This window comes from Mercenaria mercenaria, chromosome 16, assembly GCF_021730395.1.
Source record: "Mercenaria mercenaria strain notata chromosome 16, MADL_Memer_1, whole genome shotgun sequence".
NCBI classification, from domain to species: Eukaryota; Metazoa; Mollusca; class Bivalvia; order Venerida; family Veneridae; genus Mercenaria; species Mercenaria mercenaria.
In genome coordinates, this window is record NC_069376.1 from 69,545,199 (window position 1) to 69,572,042 (window position 26,844).

The 26,844-nt window shown below is 35.3% G+C and overlaps 1 protein-coding gene across 1 annotated transcript; it reads left to right on the forward strand.

Moving 5' to 3' along the window:
• LOC123541281 (uncharacterized) lies at nucleotides 1-26,478 on the forward strand. The gene is made up of 6 exons (XM_053527341.1): nucleotides 1-61; nucleotides 8,185-8,594; nucleotides 11,939-12,054; nucleotides 12,775-13,378; nucleotides 17,273-17,437; nucleotides 21,423-26,478. The coding sequence occupies exons 1-6, from the start codon at nucleotides 31-33 to the stop codon at nucleotides 22,797-22,799; spliced, it is 2,703 nt and encodes a 900-aa protein (XP_053383316.1). The 5' UTR covers nucleotides 1-30; the 3' UTR covers nucleotides 22,800-26,478.
• Nucleotides 26,479-26,844: the final 366 nt, after the last annotated feature.

The window sequence follows — 26,844 nt, forward strand, 5'->3', positions numbered from 1 at the left end:
ACCAGATGCGCACCGAACATACTACAGTAAATGATAAAAAGATCCAAAATATTTGTTGAAAGTTAGTATGTTTTGCTTATAGTTTAGTTTAATTATTTATAGTAGCAATATATAATATACTAGTAGATGAAAATCACTGCATTGTAAGTCGTAATTGTTACAAAACTTTAAGATATTTTTCAGTGCATTAACTGCTTTAGTTCGTACCAAAATTACCTCGTACCTAGCTAAAAAGAAATCAGAAGTCTGTGAGTGTCACACTACAATTTCATGAAAGGAAATGCAGAAAAATTGACTTCGTTTAGCAGATCCCAGAAAAGTCACAAATTAGCTATATACAGTAGTCAAAATAGTTAGACATTCAGGTTGTTTTATATTTGTGATGGGCAATCTAAACATCAAAACTTTGAAGTACCAAAGTAATGGAGGATAAATCATAGTACACAGCAGGGTTTCCACTGGCCTTAATTTTTTATTTGCCACAAAATATCGAAGTCAGCAACGCGATTGGGGAGGAGGGTGGTGGTGCAGGGGGTGTATTTTCCAACATACTGTGCTTGTTGCAACCAAAGAACTATAAAATACACAGAATGGCAACTGGCTGTAATCTCGCGTGATCTCGTGTCAGAGCGTGAATCGGCTTTATCTTAGTAAAAACAAACATCGGCGAGCTTGGAGTTACAATTTGTACCTTCAAAACTACATTTAGAATACATATTAGCTTCTAAAACAATATTAGTTTAATGTGAAATAGTCTTAAGACACAAAGTACACAATTCTTGCCATCAAAAGAAGCATAGTCATACGGTGATGATTAATTTACCGATTGATGAATAATTGCTTTCGCATACAAAATGGCGCGGGGTAAAAAGCGTCACTTCAGGTAAACGAGATCTCATTCAGTTATCACGGGATGTTGGCGAGATTTGCTCTGTATGCCTTTCAAGTTGCCGATCTATTTATTTTTATAGCTCTTTGTTGCAACAATTTGTAATTTTAATAGTTTATTTCATCATTTTATTTTGTAAGCTCTTATTGGGGTCAGGGGGTTCTCCCCCTGAAAAATTTTGAAATACAGGAATGAAATGGTGGCCTCTGGTTCATTTTTAGGTATGAATTTTGAGGTAATAGACGGATTAGTTCTCTCATGATGAGTGGGTTTTCACCCTGGAAAATTATGAAATACAAGACTTACATTATTCCTTTTCCAAAAAAGTAGGGTGTATCTTGGATGAGTATAGGTCACTTAACTCTTGTGTGTGTGTGTGGTGGAGGGGGGTTGGGCACGAGCCCCCTCGGCCCAGCCCTGGAATTATATTTCAAATACAGTGAAACACCGCTCGCTCGAGGTCGCAAGGGGATGAGCAAAATGCTCGAGTTATCCATGGTTTCGAGCGACCCAAACATTGACCAACATACGAAGGAAAATTGAAGTTTTATTGTATCAGTTGTCATCGGGACCATTTGCAGAGGAAACGGTGATGCATAATAATAACAAACCCGTGACATTTAAAAAAAAACGTATCACAAACGTTATCTATGATGTAATAAGTAATAACATACTTACTTTAATCTAAAGTAACTGATCAATATTTGATCAATAAAACTTTTCTTTAACCTTTTATCAATAATTAATCTAACTATCACATCAAATATACCGACAAACAAACATTTAAGATAGTCGGGTAATAGACAACGCAATTTTCACGGCGTGCGAAAATTTTTAATTAACCGATACATTCTGATCGCCGAAGCTGCGAAAAATTTTGACACCTCTGCTCGAGTTAGCCAGAAGCAAAAAAGAGTAAATCATTACACAGGGACCAGGTGTCATGCTCGAGCGATCGAGTTATCGATGCTCGACCCAGCCATGGTAATTTCACATAGAAAATAGAAGGAAATCGGCCGGGACCACATGAATTGCTCGAGCGAGCCCGGGTGCTTGAGTCATCGATGCTCGAGCGAGCGGTGTTTCACTGTAACATTTTGACAGTTTTAGTATAAATTAAAAATACATTTGCATAAGTATTTCTTAGGGCTGGGTACTGCCTTGAAAATAATACTGCTCGTTAAAACATGTTTATGAATCAGATTTATACGAAAAACATTGACGCAAAATTTATAACTGATGTGTATTTTTCATTTAACACCAGACATTGCCTTTTAACATTCAGTCCATAAAACATGACATTCAAATTATTTTTTTTTGACGATATATCAACAGCAACTACCTCGTCAAAAAACTTCAATCAGCGATGACATATGTATTTTTAGGCAGAGCTAAATAATTTTGCCGATAAAATACGTCACACGTTCTACATCCAAAGCTGTTATTGGTTTATCTCATGTTTAAACAAAGGTCAAAGATCTAGAGGCACATGGCAGCGTTTGAATATACTATCGTCTAATGGATGCCAAATTGCTAATCCCTTGGTTGTTGACATGCTGTGTATTGTGTATTATGAACAGAAAAGGGCACGGATAATATTGATTTTTAGGCTAGATGGAGAGTTCTTTAGACAAAGAAATACACATTATAAATGAAAAATACATCTATGGCAAAAAATAATTTTGCCACATTTTAGCTCACCTGTCACATAGTGACAAGGTGAGCTTTTGTGATCACCCTTCGTCCATCGTCCGTCCGTCAACAATTTCTTGTCTGCATGATAGTGGTTTCATTTATGATTTTATTTTAACCAAACTTGCACACAACTTGTATCAGAGTTATGGCCCCTGAAAGGGCCAAAATTAGCTATTTTGACCTTGTCTGCACAATAGCAGCTTTATTTATGATTTGAATTTTACCAAACTGGCACACAACTTGTATCACCATAAGATCTCGGTTCCTTTCTTGAACTGGCCAGATTCCATTATGGGTTCCAGAGTTATGGCCCCTGAAAGGGCCAAAATTAGCTATTTTGACCTTGTCTGCACAATAGCAGCTTCATTTATGATTTGATTTTAACCAAACTTGCACAAAACTTGTATCACCATAAGATCTCGGTTCCTTTCTTGAACTGGCCAGATTCCATTATGGGTTTCAGAGTGATGGCCCCTTAAGGGGCCAGAATTAGCTATTTTGACCTTGTCTGCACAATAGCAGCTTCATTTATGATTTGAATTTAATCAAACTTGCACAAAACTTGTGTCACCATAAGATCTCGGTTTCTTTCTTGAACCGGCCAGATCCCATAATGGGTTCCAGAGTTATGGCCCCTGAAAGGGCCAAAATTAGCTATTTTGACCTTGTCTGCACAATAGCAGCTTCATTTATCATTTGATTTTAACCAAACTTGCACACAACTTGTATCACCACAAGATCTCGCTTCCTTTCTTCAACTGGCCAGATTCCATCTTGGGTTCCAGAGTTATGGCCCCTTAAAGGGCCAAAATTGGCTATTTCGGCTTTTGCAGCCATATAGAGACTTCATGTATGGTTTTATTTGATACAAACTTCCAAAATATCTTCAACAACAATAAATCTTGGATTCCATGACAAATCAGATCCAATCATATGTTTCAGAGTTATTTTATATCTGATTACCTCCCCTGATTATAATCAAAATGGATTTATATCAGTAAGTACTTACAGGACTTATTTGAAATTTCATTATTGTTATTAGTTGGACTGAGACAATCAGGGTAGATAATTATGGACTGATTTTATGTCAAATTACCTCCCATTATTTCAAATTAGAATTGTTATATCTCCATAACTAATGAAGATACTGACCTGAAATTTCATTTATGTCAACAGATTTATTTGGCAGATCCTTCTTTTGTCCACGTACAATTTTTTTTTTTATTGCTTCCCTTTTACGTTACTATAAATAGCTTATTTTAGTAACTTTTTTATTATTGGCCGTAGGGAAAACACGAGACCAGTTTTCTGTGGTACAACATGGATGGTACCTCCAATTTTTAGGTGTATTTTAACATATCTATACCTTGTAAGATTTTTTTTTTCTTTTTGGTTAAATTCCTTCCCTTTGTTGTTCTTGTCCTTTGGACTTAGATATTTTATCTGAGGACCTTCTTGTCCTCAAGTGCAATGATAACAGGTGAGCGATATAGGGCCATCATGGCCCTCTTGTTTATTTTTTTTTGCTATTGGAGAATTTGGTGAATTGCAGCGGAAACCCTGACACAGTCATTTAAAGTTATTGGTTCTATTGCTTGTGCATATTAGCGTGTCAACACAGTAAAAATTGATCGTGTACAATACAAACATAGGTTTAAATCACCAGAAAATTCAGAATGTTGGATATTCTTTGATAATTTTTACATAAATCAATGAAGAATCGAATCCCCTTTCCATACATGTAAGATTTATTTGAATTTATAGCCAATTCATGAAATAATTGGCATTTAAACCTATAGCAACTGAAGCGTCGACAGCGATGAAAATTTCATCTGAAATTGATTCAATTATTTTGGTCTTTCGAGGTTTGACGCGAGTGGGGATATTGCCCATATGAAAAAATTATCTCAGTATTTCCGGGATCACGTCAAATTGGTCCATCATCCAGCCATTGGGTTGAAAACCCCACAAGGTATATTCTGGAACAGCCGTTGTATTAAAGCCATGTAAACATTTGGGTGTTTTCCCCTTAGCGATTATCATCACATGAACTCCTAAAAAAATTTAATTAATTTCTTAGATATGATTTAGATTATCTCCTCTTTGCCACACAATGACGTACAAATTCTAACAAAGCTAGATATTATCTATTAAAGCTGGATATTTAGTAATCACATTGTCAAATGGTGGTAGAAACCCCGTAGCGATCATTACAAGGCGCCTCCCCCATCCCCACCTCTCTCTCTCCCTCTCTCTCTCATACACTTACAAACATAGATAAACATAGATCTAGATCTAGGCTACTTCAAAGCAAAATGCATTGTCAAGTTCGCAGTCCTAGAATATTCATAATTAAGTTTAAGATAATGGTAGCCTGTAGCTTAATTGTCGAGAGTTTTTATTTCATTAAATCAATTCCTAGCTGTATTTCGATTCCTGACCTTAGCCTACAAATAAACTGTCTGAATTTTTTCTCTTTAAAAAAATAAGTCAGTTTAAGTCGGACACTTTCTTGTTTTTTCTTCACAAAGGGCTATTTATCGAAGTAATCTAATGTTTGGATGTAATGCAAGATCAACACAGACTGCAAGTATTATAAATCCATTAGCTTCAGCGTATTGCTTTACCTATTACGTGATTTATCTCCCGAGTTTAGATTTTCCTGCTTTCGTGCAAGATTTTAAAGGAGGCATGTACTATGTCATCAAATTCAACTCTGCACATCATAACGATTTATGCGTCACTTGACTGCTTTCATTATAATTTACTGGAAAGAGTTTTTACGGACCAAAAATAAGAGCGGGCCATATTTTCGAATTCGGTTCAGACTAGGGTAGTGTAAGACTTTGAAATATTTCTAACCCATTTTTCTTTTGATCTGACATAAAGTAATCGTTGCAACATAATCTGAACACAAGTTATACACACAAGTTTCAAATAGGTACCACCTTCTGCGATATTTTATCTGCCATTGCAATTGTGACCTGGTCAGGGTACTCTTCATTTTGAAAACAAACAGGCATAGAATTGTTATTTATTGACCTTTTCTGTGAACTTAAAAGTTAATAAAACTTCTTAGGTATATGTTTTTAATGAACTATGCTGAAAATGGTTTTATTTATAAAATTTTAAATTAATTGATAAAAATGCAAAATAATGATCTTGAATTTACAAGATACAAGAATCTTTATTTTGAGTCAGATGTTTTAACATATAACATTAGCATTAAGTAATTTGCTATTTTCCGACTATAAAAAAAAGACATAATTAAGCATTTAAAAAACAAAAAATAATCACGTGCTCTGAACTTTGTATACTCGACATCCATATCTCGCGTCATCACTAATTTCGCGGTATTTGAGTTTCGCTACCTGCGTGGTGTTTACATGTCAAAGTTTGTGACCTATTTTACGCATGCTAGCGAAAAAACGATCTTCCCTGCAGTTACCATGCTAAATATCTGATAATATTTATTAAAAGCGTATTTTTGCACAGCTATTGCAAAAAATTCAAAAATATCCATAAATTAAGCAAATATTTGCAATGTTTACAAGTTTGTCTACCATCCGTTCGGCATTTGTCCTCATTAATTATGCAAATTAAGTCCCGCCCATAGGTTAGAGAACACCAAATTTACGCAACATACCCAGCAAGGCAAAAAATGAATGAAATATCAGTATTACGTGAAACATCAAAACGACTAAACTTGACGGGATTTTAAGAGGGACGAGGGGATGGGGGCCTCGCGACCATCCCCTCAAAATACACCTATGATACTTAGCAGTGAATTGGAACATGTTAGATAAGTATCAGATAGAAAATATTCAGTAATAGTACAATTCTTAGGCTCCGAAACATTATGACCACGCCCTTGACCCTGTGGTTTACTTGCAAAATATCTGGTGTGTCCACTGTCCAGAGAATAATTTGGATAGTGCCATTTTAAACAGATTATATAAAACATTCAAGTTGGCGTTTAATGACTTTTGAGTGTTCCCGTAAGTTTAACTTTGATAGCTTTTCAATGTTTGAGTAATATTTAGTGTTTTTTAACCTTTGATAGTTTGATTGACACAATTGTTGACCTATACCGCGAAATTAGTGATGTGACGTCACATGATGACAATGGCTGACTATTGTTGTTCTAAGTACACATTGATGTTTCTTCGATGATATCTGATTTATTTTCACACAGTAATTGATGCATATGACATGAAATATTACGGTAAAGAAAAGAAATACTCTGTTGTGTTGTTTCTTATTCATGTCGTTACCTCGAATGTTAAGTACCGCAACATTACAGATGAACGGTATATAACATTATCAGTTTCTCACGAGAAGCTGTGCGAGATGTTGCAGTTCAACACTGGTTTGTTAACCAAATGGGGTTATGCCATAACGTAATAGATGCGGCCATCAAAAATAAAAATAGCATCAGTTCTGTTAAGTTATCTCCAGTTAATGTTACACTTTGGATCTGAAGACGTGCTATTGATAGACACGTTCTGACATCCCTTCCGCTAGCCAATCAAGGCCTTGCTTTCAACATTGTGAAAGTAAAAGTGAAAGTTTATAAAATCTATATTTAGCCTTGGATTTTCATATGATTATCATGGGATTATACAATCTAACCTGTCATAAGCAGCCAGCCAAGGGAAGCAGATAATTTGGCCGCTTAAGCCAGGTGACCGCTGATCGGAGGTGCAGTCAGTATATGTATTTATCAGACTTCTGACAAGTTTAGCCTTTAGTTTGATTTTTGTTTTTGGTTTTCTATTATTACTTTACTGGGATAAATTTACGTGCATTTGCCTTCGCAATACGAATGGTCTTCTGAGCAATCTAAAACTGCGGCGTGCTTTTTTTTTTTTTTTTTTACAACAAAAATTGTTACTGACAATTTTCCAACTTAAAAATAAGTTTGTTTACAATTTTCACCATTTTGGTAAGGGAAGTTGATGCTACTCCCCGCGCTTTCTGTCTACGCTAAAATCTACGATTGCCGTTACGTTCTGTAAAAGATCGAGTGTATTATATTTCTTTCAAACACGATAAATTTCGTATAGATTTAATAGTGTTTTGATGAAAGAAATATAAAAAAATCACAGTATATAATTTATTATGCTACTAATTAGATATCGAGTATTATCTTTAACCGAGATCAAACTGTGAACAACAAAATTGACACGAGGTGACGCGCTAATTGCCACTAATTACTGGCCATTTGATCTAACAAAAAGAGGATCACAACTTTATCAGTTTTAACTGAGAAGCTCATGTCATTTTGTTGTTCTTGTGGTGAAGTCACGCGAAACTTAGCAATCGGGTGTTTCTCAAAAATTGGGTATCTTCGGCGATTATCAAGGCCACTGGCCGCGGACAGGAGGTGACCGCTGAATAAAGTGATGAAATAAAGGATAATCCGTTGGGGGCATCATAAAATGACCGCTGAACGGAGGTGACCGTTAGTTAAGGTTAGACTGTATTTCTTATGACGACCACATCATGGCTGCGCCCTCATGTTTTGGTGGTGATTTATAAGCAAAAGAGTTATTGTCATTATTATACCAGATTTATATAGCACCCTTTTTCTTTTACAGGCACTTGCATATTGAAGAAGATAGGCATGGCAGAATCCACGCCAAGGAAACAACACATTGTGACAGATAAATGTGTTTTATGCAGTTTTCCGTTTTGTCACATTGAAATAACACCTTCAGGTGAAAAGGTAAAACATACAACTAACTTGAACAAAAAGCGGAAGTTGACAGCGGACAAAATTAAAGACTTAAAACTTATAACTGGTGTCCATGATTTTGTTCCAACAGAAACACAAGGCATATGCACAAAATGCTACCGGAGAGTGGAAAGTGTTAAAAAAACAGAAAGCGGATTGAAGAAAACAAAACAAATAATCTGGGATTCTTTATTGCAATCGTCATCTAACACTAACAGAGAAGTTAATGTGAAAACCAAATTAATGACTACTTCTGAGCTGCAGCATAAGCAGGTAGGTGTTTTAAATGCATTAATGTTTACTAGAGCGATTTGTAGCTCATCTGATTTTTTGAAAAAAAAATGATGAGTTATTGTCATCACTTGAGCGGTTGTCGGCGTCTGCGTCGGCGTTGGCGTCTGCGTCGGCGTTGCCTGGTTAAGTTTTATGTTTAGGTCAGCTTTTCTCCTAAACTATCAAAGCTATTGCTTTGAAACTTAGAATACTTGTTCTCCATCATAAGCTGACCCTGTATAGCAAGAAACATAACTCCATCTTGCTTTTTGCAAGATTTATGGCCCCTTTTGTACTTAGAAAATATCAGATTTCTTGGTTAAGTTTTATGTTTAGGTCAACTTTTCTCCTAAACTATCAAAGCTACAATGTATTGCTTTGAAACTTGGCATACTTGTTCACCATCATAAGCTGACCCTGTACATCAAGAAACATAACTCCATCTTGCTTTTTGCAGGATTTATTGCCCCTTTTGGACTTAGAAAATCAGTTTTCTTGGTTAAGTTTTATGTTTAGGTCAGCTTTTATCCTAAACTATCAAAGCTATTACTTTAAAACTTGCAACACTTGTTCACCATCATAAGTTGACCCTGTACAGCAAGAAACATAACTCCGTCCTGCTTTTTGCAAGATTTATGGCCCCTTTTGGACTTAGAAAATATCAGATTTCTTGCTTAAGTTTTATGTTTAGGTCAACTTTTTCTCTTAAACTATCAAAGCTATTGCTTTGAAACTTGCAACACTTGTTCACCATCATAAGCTGACCCTGTACAGCAAGCAACATAACTCCATCCTGCTTTTTGCAATAATTATTGCCCCTTTTGGACTTAGAAAATCATTTTCTTGGTTGAGTATTATGTTTAAATCAACTTTTCTCATAAACTATCAAAGCTATTGCTTTAAAACTTGCAACAGTTTTTCACCATCATAAGTGGACACTGTACATCAAGAAACATAACTCTATCCTGCTTTTTGCAAGAATGATGGCCCTTTTTAGACTTTGAAAATCATGGGTAGGACAATATTTCTATTACACAAAAAAAAAATCAGATGAGCGTCAGCACCCGCAAGGCGGTGCTCTTGTTGAATTATAGAACAGTTGCTTAGCTTCCAGCAGGCTCTGTAGACGTGTGGACACTTTTTCTTGGACTACTAGTATTCTTGGGACAACAGTACCAACAGCTAGATCTATAAAAAAGTTAAAAATGCATTATTCACTAGATCACATAATTTGGTCTCTGTGAAGTTAGCAGAATAGCTCCAGCAGAATAGAGGATTAGCAGAATAACTTCAGCAGAATAACTCTACACATTGAGTTTAACCAAACTTAGCTCATGTAAAAGCATTTACCTGAAACACAGACCCAGGATGCATCCTCCACAAAAAAGTTGGCTTAGCATGTTTTTCAGACAAGACATTTTAGAAATAAGATGAAATTACTAATTTAAAAGATAAGTGTATCAAATAGTTATGCTCCTATATTTGTTGAACATATTGAAGTAATATGGCATTATCTGGGATGAAAATTTTTACATTTACTTAAATTGCAAAAGATCTCACAAGGTAACATGCGTCTGAACCCTACTTGGGCTGTACCTTAACCCTTACCCTCCTAAATTTCTGTAATAAATTTGTCCAGCTTTCAGTTTGGACAGTACCATTACTTGATAAAAGGGATGCATACCAAAAAAAGAATTACTGACTGAATGGCGGCATTGCAGACCATGATCAGACTGCTTGGATTGCAAAGGCAGAATCGCTTGCTGCCAGCAGGCTAAGGGTTAATTATATAATTATTTAAATACATCTTTGAACTTCATCTATAAATATATGAATCAGCTTTAACTTTAGTATGAAAGTGTTTTTTTTCATGATGTTAAGCTCACTGTGTGATTTGATGTTAATAAATATAAATGAGCTCGTACATGTTAGCAGATAATATGGTCTTCATTTTTTGCTTGTTTCTTTATTAGAATTTTATGTCTGAAATCATTTGTCCTCTGCCTCTGATTCATGTGGGGGTGTTGGCAGTTACTTGTAGAGAAAAGTTCTGTACACACTAGTGTTACAGAATCCAGGAACACTGGTTAGGTTAACTGACCTAGAACCTTCAAACTTCATAGGGTGACAGGGCTTTTAGACGACCCCTTTTGTTTTTTGGGTCACTTCATCAAAGGTCAAGGTCACAGGGGGCTGCACATAGAAAACTCTTTTCAATCAGTAACTTGAGAACCACTTGACCCAGAATGTTGAATCTTAGTAGAAAGATTGAACATACAGAGTAGATGACCCTACTGATTTTCGGGTCACAGTCACTCGATCAAAGGTCAAGGTCACAGGGGCCTGAACATGGAAAACCGTTTCCAGTTCATAATTTCACTAGGCCCAGAATGTTGAAACTTAGTGGGATGATTGGACATGCCAAGTAGATGATCCCTATTGCAGCCAACCATCAATGTCTCTTCGACTTTCGCTGCTGTCCTGCGCTTTTCTACAAAAGCATTCTTCTAGTTTCTATTTGGGTGTATTTCATTTTCCATTCAAGGGTGATCTGGATTGCTAAACAATGGCAGATCAATTATACTTTTCACTAACAATATAGAAGAACAGTATTATTATCTTCAAATAATTATATGCTGTAACAGAATGAAAATATTTAAGCTCTGACTGGGACTCGAGCCCAGGAATTCTCACACCTAAGGCAGACACTACCACTTTGCTATAACAGCAGTATTTGTAGCTAGGCAGTGTAAGTGCACCCTTATTCTCTACCCAACTACATTACTTTAACCAAGAACAATTTTGTGATGATAACATGTTTTGAGTACTCTGGATCATTTCTTGTAGAGAAAAAATATAATCTAATTTTGTCAACATTCTTAACTGGTCAAAACTGCCAAAGTTTCTCTGACATGATTTTAAAGTATGAACTTCCTAACTGGCAGTATTAGTGAAATATAAATTACACCGATTCTTTTATATGCCCTTTTAGCAGCAGGCATATGGCAAAGACAGCAAACTTTGTACAAATTCAAGCTATAATTTTTACAAGTTTTGAGAGGATTTCAGTGTTTTAGTTAGTATAATGCCTTATGTTTCAAATGTTTAAGGTTTCATAGTTACAGTCTTGGTTGAAAAAGTAAAAAAAAATATCTTTTTTAACTTTGGGAATTTTATTGTTGAAATTTGGGAAAAAACATGCTATTTGCCATTGGGATTAGGGCAGAACTTCGGCCGGAATTGGCCTGAAAGAAACAACAACAAAACACATAGATTTAAATGAAGTGGTATTGGCAACATAAGCTTTTACTAAAAGTAATCTGTAGTTTCTGTTGTTGTTGCAGGTTAAGGGTACAGAGGAGAACTTGGAATTTGACATGAGATCAGAAAGTTCTACACTGACTGGCATGACTGGAGCCATTCCAGTCACAGTTACAATAAAAGCTGAACCACCTGAGAGGTAAAGTTACTTCTATTTTCACTACTAAGCAGGACCATTTCTCCCGTTATAACAGGTGCTTGTTATCAAAAAGACTTTCTTTCAGTTAATTATTTTGAAGTCTATCAGTTTCTATTTTTATTCAAGATAATAATTTGATGTCTATTTGATTATTACATATATGAGCCATGCAATGAGAAAACCATCATTGTGCGTTTGCGACTTGCATGGATCCAGATCAGCCTGCGCATCCGCTTTCAAAGCCTATTGCAATTAGAGAAACTTTTAGCGAACAGCATGGATCCTGACCATACTGTTCGGATGGGCAGGCTGGTCTGGATCCATCCTGGTCGCAAACGCACTATGTTGATTTTCTCATGGCGCGGCTCATATTTGTTTGATTTAATATTTACACTAAACTAACACTTTTCAATGATAAATACTTCCAGAAGAAAAATCTTTCATATCAACTGAGATGTATCAGCTGATAATATCTCATCAAGCATATTAAGGAAGGAAAGTTCTGGGACTCTTGGGCTGTAATTGAAAAATTGTTTGTTTGTGGTAAGGTGACCCAAAGTTTTGTGTGGGTAGGCACTGTAGATAGGGATTCTTTTTCTGTATATAATGATATAGAGGAAAGCATTTTTTCATCTGTCTGGCCTGAAAAAATGTCGGGTGGCAGCTATTTTCACAGGTAGGTAGGTCATTTGTATACTTAATAAACAATACTCTTTGCAGTGCTGAGAACCAGATGACAGAAACTGGGAACCAGACAACAGAACTGCAGAACCAGACAACAGAAACATGTAAGGCAGTTAAGGAAACCAGCTCTAAGCACTTTGTACACATTTTAGCAAATCTAAGAAATTCATCGGATATCTCCATCTGTTTGATATGTGGAAAATGCACAACAGTAGTAAAAGCGAATAAATGCCTCTTAGAAGCAAGCAGTCCAGAATTCAGCAGGGTCTTAAAGCTCAACAGTCAAAAACAGCCATTAGAAGCAGCTGTTTTAGAATTGGACAATATGGGTTTTTTGACTGCAGACTTTGTGAAGTTGATTGACTTCATATACACTGGGAAGATAACATTAACTTTGGAAAATCTTGAAAATATTTTGCGTATAGCTGGATACTTTAAAATACAGGCATTGATAAATCTCTGTGAAGAATATTTGAAATCAGTACTTAACAATGACAATTGTGTACAGCTGTTCTTGGTGCTCTGTAAGAATGACACTGCTGTGATGATGAAAAATAGTCTTGGAGGTGTAAAGAAAGCACTGAAGGAATACATCGGACTGTACGTTCGTGGTCTGATAAAGGATTGCACAATATTTAAGGTAAACAAATTTTGATTTACTACTGTGAAGGTTGGGTGTTTAGCCCCTAATCTCAAGGCATAGAACCTTGATATTTGGCATGTGATATCATGATGGTCCTCTGTGAAAATTGTTCAAATTATGCCCCTGGGGTGAAAAGAGGCCCCACCCCGAGGTTTTACATAGATTTATATAGGAAAAAAAATTAAAAATCTTCTTGTCTGAAATTACAAGACCTAGGCCTTTGATATTTGGTATGTAGCAGTACCTTGTGGACCTCTACCAAGATTTTTCAAATTACTACCCTAGGGTGAAAAGAGGCCCCGAACCGGGGGTCCTAAATTTTATATAGACATATATATATATAGGAAAAATCTTTAAAAATCTTCTTGCCTGAAACTGCAATGTCTAGGCTTCTGATATTTGGTATGTAGCATTACCTAGTGATCCTCTACAGAAATTGTTCAAATTATGCTCCTGGGGTCCTGACATGTTTGGGGTTCCAAGTTTTACATAGACTTATATAGGACATTTTTTTAAAATCTTGTCTGAAAGTTCAAAGCCTAGGCCTTTGATATTTGGTATATAACATTGTGTAGTGGACCTCTAACAAGATTGTTCAAATTATGCCCCTGGGGTGAAAAGAGGCCTGCCCTGGGGGTCACTTGTTATATGAGTTATATAGGAATAAATACTTAAAAAATTATCAGATCATATTTCCTAGACTGTTCAATTATAATTACCTGATGACCCCAAGTTATTAGGGGTCACTTGACTCTGACCTTGACCTACTGACCTACTTTCTTGTTTTTTAAGATACAGCCGTGAAATTTGGATGATATGTAATTTTGCCCACCGATCTTAAAACTGACTTTCAGTGACCATGAATGTGACATACTGACCTACTTTCTAATATTTAAGCATCAGTTTGCCATTTTAAACATGTGGCTCATATTACTCAGGTGAGCGATTCAGGGTCATCATGATGTTATTTCTAGAGCTCAAAAAGGGCAGGGTGCTGCCTAAAAGGGGCAGGGTGCTGTCCGAAATGGGCAGGGTGCTCTTTTAGCCATGAAAGTTACCATAGCAATAGTTGCATTTCTAGATGTCTATAGTTAATACGTATTCCATTTATCTTTATTGCACACTGAAAAGAAATATCACAGAATAAAGTGGTAAATCTTCCCAAAACCAGTAACATAGTTTAGTAATTACAAAGGCTTTTTACTTATAATATACTCTATAGTTTAGGTTGAATCATTCAAGCCTTTGTCTTAAAAAATGTCACCAAGAATGTCAACTTATTCATATGAATATGAAATAGTGGAGGGCCTTAATATAAGCTTAATCTTGAAACCAAGATCATGTTGTAAACAACATATAGATGTTGTAAACAACATATAGTAAAAAGCCTGTTTCAGGTCACATTGTAAACTAATAATTATCAAAAGCCATGTTGTATTGATCATGTCTTTCACCAGTATTTCATTAACAGAAAAGTGCTGTTACAGTCAGATTAAAGTTTACTAAAACGCATATCCAAAATATACTACCGGATACTGGTACACTTTCGGAATATTGTCTGAAAGTAGCTTTTTTTACCTGCCAGTTTTTACTCAGTTTACGTGACCCACTAGGGTAAACCAGAGATAGGTCCTCAAATTCTGATGTTTCTCATCATAAAAAATACACAGTCAGCTTTTTTGAAGGAAATATGGAAAAATTGCAAACGAAATCAGGAGAAATAAGACTCGTGAACGGACATTCTAAACTTACTTTTACTTTCGATATTGACATTAAAATTTGTGTATTTTCTAGTTGAAATTACAGTAGAATCAAACTGCATTAATTGATATATACTTGTTATTATACTAAACAACGGTCTAATTTAAATTTTGCACAAAGAAATCTAGGGCACTTTTCCATGCTCGGTAATCAGCTGGCCGCTTATGAACGCCTTTGGGACATTACACCGGATCCATACACTTTATCAATTAGTTTTAACACTTCATTGATTCTCATTACCTGTGTGCACTCGCCATGAGGTAATTTGCTAATCAAAAAATCGTCGAGGCATGTCAACAGGAAAATTGGCGGGATATAGCAGAAGATCATGAGGGCACATTTTCAGGGCAGCATGGCGGCAGTAAAAAAAGGGCAGGGCGGGGCACCCCGCTGCGTCGCTCTAGAAATAACACTACCCTCTTGTTCTTTTTGCTAAAAGCCATTTATGTGTAAAAAAGGTATTTTAGCCATTACAAACTATTAAATTTGTATGAAAAAGCATTTCTGGGAAACTTTCATTCCATCTTATTTTTGGCACTTTAAATGCAATCGGAGATCAGTTAATCCACAATATGATGAATATCCCGAACAGTGTATTCACCGCAATATGTGCTCTCCTGTAAGATGTCAGCCAGTATCGGTGGCACTTTATTATCACAGACAGATAAACTGTCTTTGCTGAACAACAAAATATCCTTCTATTTTGTTTGTTTGTGCTACAACAATATTTTTCTGCAAAGTGGTCAGTTTATTGGCCTGTTTTTAGCTCATCTGATTTTTTGAAAAAAAAAGATGAGTTATTGTCATCACTTGATCGGCATGGCGTTGGCGTTGGTGTTGTCTGGTAAAGTTTTATGTTTAAATAAACTTTTCTCCTAAACTATCAAAGCTATTATGTTAAAACTTGCAACACTTATTCACCATCAATAGCTGACTCTGTACAGCATGAAACATAACTCCATCCTGCTTTTTACAAGAATTATGGCCCCTTTTGGACTTAGAAAATATCAGATTTCTTGATTAAATTTTATGTTTAAGTCAACTTTTCTCCTAAACTATCAAAGCTATTGCTTTGAAACTTGCAAGACTTGTTCACCATCAGATGCTGACTCTGTACAAAAAGAAACGTAACTCCATCCTGCGTTTTGCAAGAATTATGGCCCCTTTTGAACTTAGAAAATATCAGATTTCTTGGTTAAGTTTTTTCTTTAGGTCAACTTTTCTCCTAAACTATCAAAGCTATTGCTTTGAAACTTGCAACACTTGTTCACCACCAGAAGCAGACTCTGTACAAAAAGAAACATAACTCCCTCATGTGTTTTGCAAGAATTATGGCTCCTTTTGGACTTAGAAAATCAGATTTCTTGGTAAAGTTTTGTGTTTAAGTCATCAAAGCTATTGCTTTAAAACTTGCAACACTTGTTCACCATCAGAAGCTGACTCTGTATAGCAAAAAACATAACTCCATCCTGCTTTTGCAAGAATTATGGCCCCATTTGGACTAAGAAAATATCAGATTTCTTGGTTAAGTTTTATGTTTGGGTCAGTTTTTCTCCTTAACGGTCAAAGCTATTGCTTTAAACTTGGAGTAGTAATTCGACACTAAAAGCTGACTCTGTACAGCAAGTACCATAACTCTGCATTGCTTTTTTCCAGAATTATGGCTGTTTTTGGACTTAGAAAATCATGGTAGGACAATGTACAGAGCCAAAAAGTCAGATTAGCGTCTGCACCTGCAAGGCAGTGCTCTTGTTTTTGTTTACCAAGCATCCAAATAACACTGATCAGACTGAATGGTCCTGTGCTTGTTCCGATGGATATATGTTTTGCTGCAATGTATAACCAGTCTGTTGTCTAGCGTACCCATTCTATAATATGGAAAATGAGATCGGCAAGTGATTTTTAATGAATTGGGTATTAGGAATTCTAATTGCGTTTCAGTACGTACACTGTATGAAATCAGTTGGGTTTTCTGCAACTTTAATTGCGTAAATACGCAAATACGCAGCTTATTTGGAGCTCTGCCTAATTACTGTGTAAGTGGTTATTATTGTAGTTCTATTTTTCATTACTTAAAAATTACACCAGATTCATGTACTAATACTGATACTTGGTAGTTTTATCTTTCAGTACTCAAATGAGGATATCATTCATCTTCTCAGAAACAACTGTTTAACAGAATTAAAGGATGCAGATACTGCCTGCCAGTTTGCCAAAAATATGCTTGACCATTGTCCAGGGATACAACACCATCGAGGCATGGAGGACTACAGTCAGGTTCAGACTGCTGCAAAGGTATTTTCCTAACTATTTGTGTAAAATTTTTAACACCTTGATACTTGAAGTGAAATGGAGTTTTGATTGTGTCCAAAAATAACATACACATATCAGAGTAAAAAACATGTTTATTATATTCTGTAGTTAACTTTTACAAATGCCTATAAACTGAGATTTCATTCTTGTGTGGGTATGGCCCTTCAAAACTCCTAAGGGACATTGAACTCTTTCAGAGGTGAAACATGGACTTTTTCGGGCCCATCTGTAACTTGGTCATCCATCAGGGGATTTAACTATAACTTAAAGTTGAAAGTCACACAGAGACAGAGTCCAAATGGCATCTGGGCTTTTTAGCTTGACTGAAATTTTTGAAATTTTAGCTAGAGCTTACCCTTTCATTGGAATTTGCATTACAAAAATGTAAATGCAATGTTTTATTTTATTAGAATAGATTTAGATGAAAAAATTAACACAAAAATTTTGTGACAGTTTTGCATGTAAACATGTTTCTCTGGAATTACATGACCAAATGTTTTCAGATTTGCCACGTGTCTGTGGCATCATAATTATGTTGATTTCATTGGACAAATTACATATCTAGCTTTTATTATGCCCCGCTTCAAGGAAAGAGATGTATATTGTTTTGCACATGCCGGTAGGTCTGTTGGTCCTTAGATCAATCCGTTTTTGGTTGATAACTCAAGAACTCTTGGGTCTAGGATCTTAAAAATTGATAGGTAGGTTGGTTATGACCAGCAGATGAGGTCATTAGACCAGTGGTCAAGGTCATGGTAGCCTGGAACAGTTAAACGGTTTGCAGATGATAACTCAAGAATGCTTGGGCCTAGGATTATGAAAGTTGGTAGGGAGGTTGGTTATAACCAGCAGATGACCCCTATTGATTTTGAGGACAGTAGTATAACTCCAGTAGGTGCTAAGGCAGTAATGTCGGGTGAAAGAAATTAAAGTCAACACGGGTTAATATTCTTATTTATTGTTGTAAATGAGCATGGATACAATGACTGTTTATGTATTGTCATTAACTTGCGATATAAATCATTTTAGTTTTAACGTTGAATGAAATCATTACACAGTTACAAAGGACTCCTTTGATTAAATTCTACTTAAAATATCAAAAATGAGTTTGTCTTTATCACAAAACATAAAATCCATTGAATTATGCAGTTTTTAGCTCACCTGTCACGGAGTGACGAGGTGAGCTTTTATGATTGCTTTTCATCCGGCGTTCGGCATCCGTTGTCCGTAAACTTTTACTTCAAACGACATCTCCTCATAAACCACTAGGCCAATTTCACCCAAACTTCACAGGAATGATCCTTTGTTGGCCCCCTTTCAAAATTGTTCAAAGAATTGAATTCCATGCAGAAAGGAAAAACTTTAAAAATCTTCTTGTTCAAAACCACAGGGCCTAGGGCTTTGATATCTGGTGTGTAGCATCGTCTAGTGGTCCTCTACCAAAATTTTTCAAATTATCCCCCTAAGGTCAAATATGGCCCTGCCCCGGGAGTCACATGGTTTATATAGACTTATATAGGGAAAACTTTGAAAATCTTCTTGTACAAAACCACATGGCCTAGGGCTTTGATATTTGGTATGTAGCATCATCTAGTGGTCTTCTACCAAGATTGTTCAAATTATCCCTCTTGGGTCAAATATGGCCCCGCCCCGGGGGTCACATGTTTTATATAGACTTATATAGGGAAAACTTTGAAAATCTTCTTGTACAAAACCACATGGCTTAGGGCTTTGATATTTGGTAAGTAGTATCATCTAGTGGTCCTCTACCAAGATTGTTCAAATTATCCCCCTAGGGTCAAATATGGCCCCGCCTCGGGGGTCCCCAAGTTTTACATAGACTTATATAGGAAAAAAGGTTTAAAAATCTTCTTGTCAGAAACCACAGCACTTAGATATTCGGTTTGTAGCATTGTCTTATGGTCTTCAACCAAAATTGTTCAAATTGTACCAGGTCAAATTAAAGGAAAAGCTAGTTAACACTTTAGAGGCCACATTTATGACTATATCTTTATGAAACTTGGTCAGAATGTTAATCTTAATGATCTTTAGGTGAAGTTTAAATCTGGGTCAGGTGGGATCAAAAACTAGGTCACTAGGTCAAATCAAAGGAAAAGCTTGTTAACATTCTAGAGGCCATATTTATGACTGTATCTTCATGAATCTTAGTCAGAATGTTAAACTTGATGATCTTTAGGTCAAGTTCGAATCTGGGTCATGTCTGGTCAAAAACTAGGTCACGGGGTCAAATCAAAGGAATAGCTAGTTAACACATTAGAAGCCACATTTATGACCATATCTTAATGAAACTTGGTCAGAATGTTAATCTTGATGATCTTTAGGTCATTAGGTCAGGTGAGCGAATCAGGGCCTTCATGGCCCCCTTGTTTCTAAAATTCTTTTGTTTGGGTTTTACATGAGACAAAATTAAAGCAAACTTTTTATTCAAAACTCAACATCATATTTTTCGCTCTAACGTCACTTTAACATTAATATTGACTTGTACGTTAAAATAATCTGCACAAATTATCCACTATTTTAAAGATATTTTTAAATGAAAATATGAGTAACAAGTAAATCAATATTTGTTGGATGAATAGAGCGATTTACAAAAACAGTTTGAGGTACGTGAAATCATAATGCATAAAAAATGGACGTCAGTGGTCGTTTTTGAAGGTTTGCAGATAAAAAAGTTACAGAAATAACAAAAATGTAAAATAAGCATTCTATGAGGAATATGCTGAATTTTATATTTAACAAAATGTCGGTACGGAACCAAATAACTTCAAATTAGGTGCATTCCACCTTAAAAGCATATAGCTTTGAAACTTATTTTTTCGTTTTCTAGGTCAATTACCAACCTCACTGGGTCAAGTCCCATAACTCTGACATGTATTTTGGGCAAATTGTACCCCCTTTGTTCTAGAAAATTCTAGTTAAAGTATTGCATGCAAGTTACTATCACCAAAACTAATGCAGATATTGAAATGAAATATCACATGTGTTTTTGTGGTAATAAAACAAGTTGATAGCATCAAGTCCAATAACTCTGACTTGAAATTTGGCCAAGTTATGCCCCCTTTTGTATTGAGAAAATCCTGGTTAAAGTTTTGTGTGCAAGTACATACATATAGCTATTATATAGCTATTACTTAAAGGCATATAGATTTTAAATTTATTTTTTCTTTTACTAGATCAATTATCAACTTCGAGGGGTCAAGTCTCATATTTCTGACATGTATTTTGGGCAAATTATGCCCCTTTTTGGACTTTTCATGCAAGTTACCATCTGCAGAACAAGTGCAGATATTAAATCAGAACTTCAGATGTGTCTTCGGGGTTATAAAACTAGTTGGTTGCAGAAGTCCCATAACACTGACATGTATTTTGGGCAAATAATTTTGACTTAGAAAACATCTGGTTAAAATTTTGGTTGACTTAGAAAACATCTGGTTAAAATTTTGGTTGAAACTCTATAGATATTTTAACATTAGATTAATATTCCTGTTTCTGTGACAATGATTTGTATAGTTGAGCACTGGCTGTCTTTCAGACAGCTCTTGTCAAGTTTACTTGACATAAATATTCCTTTTAGCGAGTTAATGACTCACATGCAACACCCAGACCCCAAGCTGAAAGGTCAAGATCACACTGGAGGTTGACTATTTTAGGTTGCTTTTCATGTCCTGTCTGTAACTCATTCTTCAGTGCTTGATATTCAATTCTAATATATTTGTCTCTGTTAATCCACTTTTACGCTAGAATAACATCACATTAACATGCGATGACGTCAAAGTTTTTGTTGCGACCAAGAAAGTGCGCTTTTATATTTTATCTACTGTTTTAGGTTAAGGGCATGTTAGAATAGAAATAATTTATAGCACAAACAAACATGTTTTAACACTATTTATACACTGGTAGTAATACGTCATACAAATAATTTCAGACTTGGTACATTCTATTTCAGGCTGCAGAAATGGCTATAACTTTCCTATTGGAGGATTTAGAGACCATGTTCTTGCCTCAGAAGAAATCATTATGCGTCAAGATTGTTTCATTACAAAATAAGGCTCAAGAACAGTTGGGAATAGCTGACCTATTCGAGGAAGCACTGACAAAGTTGTCTAAAAGTCTAGGTATAAATTGTTTATCACCAAAACATGAAAATGGGACTGATTCGTTGGTCACACCTGTAACTTTATCAGCCAGTTCTCAAATACAGTCAGATAAGATTAAAATTGTACTTTCACCAAACACTTCAGGAAAACGTAACTCTTTTGCAAATGACAACAAAAATGAAGACACAGCAGCCTGTTTTATCAAAGAAGGTAAAATGAAAACATTGATTAAAAAAGTTGGAGGAAAAGGTGTTGATAGCAAGCCAAAGCTGAAAAATGGAAAAACAAAAGGTGGAGATGGCTTGGAATCATCTAATGTTGAAGAAGACTTATCAGGTATATTTGAAACTCTGGCAAAGAGTTCTTTTGAAAAGTTAATTCCAGTTACTGAAAATGACAGTAAAATATACCCTGAAACTTCAGTTCGTAAAATAGAACAGGTCATAGATTCAGGTAATAAATCAGGCATGGGAGAATTTGACTCTGAAAACCTACATGTTGTTATTGAAAATGTCAAAGTTGAACCAGAAGATCCTTGGACTCAAAACACTGCAGGTGACACTGCAACTGTAGAGGAAAATGAAACTGTACAAAGTATGCATGCATTAGAAAATACAGATGCCTTCACATTGTTCAGATCTGAAACAGATAGTTTTGATCAAAGACAATTACAGGAAAACAGGTGTGAAAACCTATTGGTAAAAGGATATTCTGAAACACAAATCAAGGTTGAAAAAGTAAATGATGACGGAACTATTGATCATATTGTGATACAAAGTCCAGTTATACCTACAGTTGTTAAACCAGAACAGCCAGACGAAGGTTATGCGATTATTAAACAAGAACAACAATCTGTAAATGAGATACCTACAAACAAAAGCATTTCATATGTGGGCTGTAATGTACCTGTTGAACAGCATTATTCAGGATTGGAAAAGAGAAAGAAGACAGCAAAGGTAGCAAAGTTGCCTGTAACAACAAAGAAAAGAAAGTATGAAGAACAGAAACAAAATAAACAAGAACTAGTTCAGGATCATGGTCATAAAAGTGAATGCGAAGGACAAACGAAAGACAATAAATCTGGGCCAAAAGTTATGCTTATTCCAAAAAGTAGGCTGAAAAAGGTTGTTAAAAAGTCTGAAATGCATAAACAGGAAGAAGAGAAACCTATGTCAGAAAAAGTGAAAGTATTACTTAGACAGCATCTGCGAAAGTCGCAACAGTGAGCATGATATATTTTAGGATGTTTTCACCTTTGACACATTGTATATAGGTTTGGAGCGGAAGTACAAGAAACTTTGAAGAGAATATAAATGTTTTGAGAAACTATTTATTTATCGATTGTGAGGATAATTTTCCAGAAGGGACCGGAAATTTCACATTGTACCATGCATCATATATTTCAAAAGAGTAAATTCATTCTATATGGCACATTGGAGAAGAAGTAGTAAGTGTTAGAAAGTTACACAGTGTTGATATTCTTATAGAAAGTGGTAAGTATGTAGATATTTAGAAAGTATTTGTTTGTTTCAGTTTATGATGGTAATATCTTTCACCATGAAGTGTACACCTTACACAATATTTTCTTAAGTGGTGAAGTTGGTTGTCAAAGTTGTGCAATATGGTGTTCCTAATTGAAAGATAAATTGAATTATAGACTGTAAAACAAACAGATTTGTTTAGGTATGTCATGTCTTTTCAGTGGTTTTGATAAAATACCAGTATTACTTGCATACTGTCATTTACAGTTTCCAAGGCATGTAAAATGTTGTATGTTGGAAGACATCATTTTCTGATCAATTACAGAAAGGTCAAAAGAATTTTTTATACAGTAATTTGGAAAGCAGTTAAAAGTTTATGATGTTATAGTAGTTAAACTTTAAACCACTTAAAAACATGTGTAATATGAAATGCAGCTGATCAGTTCTTTGGACTTTCTGAAAACTGAATTATGCGAGAAGCAAATGTGACTGCATTTTGCATATGTTTTATAGAGCATGGTTTGAGTTACAGGGGTGTAGTTGTATTTTTAAAATGTTGTGTGATTTCATAGTTGTGTGTAATAAATGTTTTAATTAGTGTGGCTCATCAATTTAAGCTATCTACTTCCTACATGCAAATCTGCACATCTAAGACTTTTTGTACAATTTGAATTTGTGTAGCTAAATTGTCTGAAAATTGAAATTTTCTGGATTTTGAGAAACTGTTTGCAAAAAGCAGTGAAGTTTTACATGCATGCATGCATGCTTGCAACAAATATGAAGTCACAACCTCTCTACATAGGCAGTTAAGACTTTGTTCATGTTGTTTTTTTGCATAATGAAATGTATTTCTTACCTTCAACTTGCATTCAAATATTTATAAATCTGTAAAATACTGTAAAATAGACACAATATTTAGTATATAGTCAGACATGTATATAAAATGACATTTATGAAAAGTCAAATACTGACTGTGCTGTAGTTCACTTTTCATTGACTGAAATGCACTGTTAATTAATGCTAATTAATGCTTAAATTGGAACCATAACTAGTGGCCGTTTGAGACAGGTCATCACTATACATAGGTGCATTGTAATACAGGTTTGACTGTATACAAATGTTTCAAACATTTTGTATTACATTTTGTTTTAAACATTGCAGAGAATTTAATAGCTTACTTTGGACATTTTTACCCAGAAATCTTTCATATCGTATTTGTTTAGTGAAAAAGTATTTCCAACAGGATGATAGATGGTAAAAGAATATGTTAAAAAAATAGAAATTGGGCTGTAAGTTTAGTCAGATTTGAAAGCACTGGCAATGAGATACAGTACATCCTCTCCAGAGTGGCCCGCTCGTAAGCAAAATCCTCTCTATAGCGACATCATAGAAATTTCCTTAAGCTGAATATACTATCAAATTTACTTCTCCAGAACAAAAATCTCTACAAAGCAGTCAATATTTGTATCTCCCAAGGGTATTGCTCTACAGAGGTTGCACTGTAACTTCACAGTGAAGAGACCATTTATAACAGTAACAATTATTTAGATGTTACAACTGGTTATTGATATATTTGCTTTATTGTTACCTTGATCTAACTGTTCTGCATTGCATTTGGGTGTTACACATTCAGAAAGTCAGGGTTTTACAATAATTTTGATTCTATCACTACGGAAATAAGAGTACTGATTTATAGATTGGATACTGAGAATGGAAAATGTTATTTTATGATGTTTATGTACATGTAAATTTGAAATTGGTACAATTTTAGATGAAAGCATATATTTCAGAGCAGTAGGCACAACCATGCTTTAAATGGGAGTTTGATAAGTTTGATATACTGAGGCATTTGTACATTTATATTAGTTAATGTAGGAAAATTAATGATTTTAAGTGCTTATGATTAGGGCTGGGTACCGCCTTGAAAAAAATACCGCGGTATACCACGGTTTTTTCCTAATTACCGCAGTATATACCACAGTATACCATCATATTTATCGTAAGACTTACAGCAATGGTAGTGGTCATAAAAATATTGAAAAACTCTCAGAAATACTTAATTTATTATGAGCAACAACGAAGACTAGTTACTTGACTAGAATTAAAGAAAAAATACACTGGAATATTAACTTGACTAATGACTAGTTAGATTAATGACCCTTAGTATTTTTTACCAGCGTGTATTCGTCGGAAGACGTCATATTGTTTTAGGGAAGCACTGGGTCACATGTATATAGGTCGCGCTTGTTTGAAGTTCGATTCGTGCACCCGTTTGATAAACCAGTAACGTTTATGAAGGCTTCATCAGATTGTTTTCAAACAAAAAAATAAATTTCGACTGAACATTTTCCATACTATTTATTTCTTTTTTAATACGTGCAAATACATACTTGGATATTTTAAACTATCATCATTTAAACAAGAAGTTGAGACTCGCCAAATTTACCAGACTCAAAGTAAAAACAAGTGCGCCCATGACGTCATCCATCTATACGGAATAATCTGGAGGTTTTCGAAGGTTTTGATTGGGGATCACACGGTCGATCATACATGTTCAATTGCACCATTGGGTGGTTATTTTTGGAAACTAATAATAGTAGCATGGGAATTCCAGAGATATAAATCGGAAAATCGTGCATGGTGTCAATTGCTGTTACGGAAGGCTACATAGACAAACTATATTAAAAATAAACAGAGGTAGGGATAATGTTGATAAAATACCGGTATTCCCCGATGGTACCGCGGTATCGTACCACGGGAAGATGGTACCACGGTTACCGGTATACCGGTAATACCGCGCACCTCTACTTATGATTGACTGTATAAGACATTTGGATATGAAATCACAAGCGAGTCAGACTCGTGTTATGCAAATAATCACAAGCACAAATGAATTTTCACCAGCCCAGTTATCTTATAAATTGTCACATGCAGCACAATACCAGTTAGATGTGGAAAAGTTTCCACAATGAGTTTTCGTTGATAGCAGTCACACTTGTTTTCTCATTGAAATTTTTTGAATTTTACATTCACCTCCTCTGATCTACAACTTTGTACATAATTATAATGCTCTGCTTTTGCCTAGCTCTTGTTACTTTTAACCTTACAGCTCTTGTTTGGAATGAAAGCTCAAAATAATTTCAGCTATTTGACAAAAATACCTAATTTGAAACCTTGTCAGATACTCTGTTTTGGAGATTCAAGGTCTAGCAATTTTCAAACAGCAACACCAGACTGGAAGCAAGCCAGTATTTAAGAGTTGAGTAATTAAAGTGAAATTGACATGTGAATATAGATTGTGAACCATATTTTAATTTTATCAAGTATGCTTTCACTGGAGATATTTCATTATGACCCATAAATTAAAGCAAGAATCTTGTAAAATTTATGCATTTTATTCATACGAATTTACAAAACAATTCAAGACTGTATTAGCCTTTTTCTTTGGCTCAGATATTTTTGGGCTTGGTTCCTGCACATTACAATTCGTAGTTTAAGGCAACCTTACAGCAATCCGTTAAATGCCCCAAAAGGTTAGTCTGATTGCCTTGTTGAGTTAAAGTTGATGTATGCCTGCCTGGTTTGAAGAGGGGAAGCTGACCTTTGCTTCCCCTCCCTTTTCCTAAAAAAATCAGTTTGCTTGTCATTTTTATCTGCCTTCCAGAAACAACAATTTTGCTCTGTTCTTGGTGTTTGGCCCCAAATAAACTGGTTGCAGAAATATTTGTCTTTTTAGTGCACAAGCTCTTGAATGAGTGATCCACTTCTTTTTTTGATTGTTTCATGCCTT

What these genes read in the sequence shown, in the direction of transcription:
- LOC123541281 (XM_053527341.1), top strand. Translation starts at nt 31, where the DNA reads ATGATAAAAAGATCCAAAATATTTGTTGAAA. An exon ending in ATCCAAAATATTTGTTGAAA is followed by an intron (nt 62 to 8,184) that starts GTTAGTATGTTT and finishes TTTCTTTTACAG; the next exon opens with GCACTTGCATATTGAAGAAG. An exon ending in CTGAGCTGCAGCATAAGCAG is followed by an intron (nt 8,595 to 11,938) that starts GTAGGTGTTTTA and finishes TTGTTGTTGCAG; the next exon opens with GTTAAGGGTACAGAGGAGAA.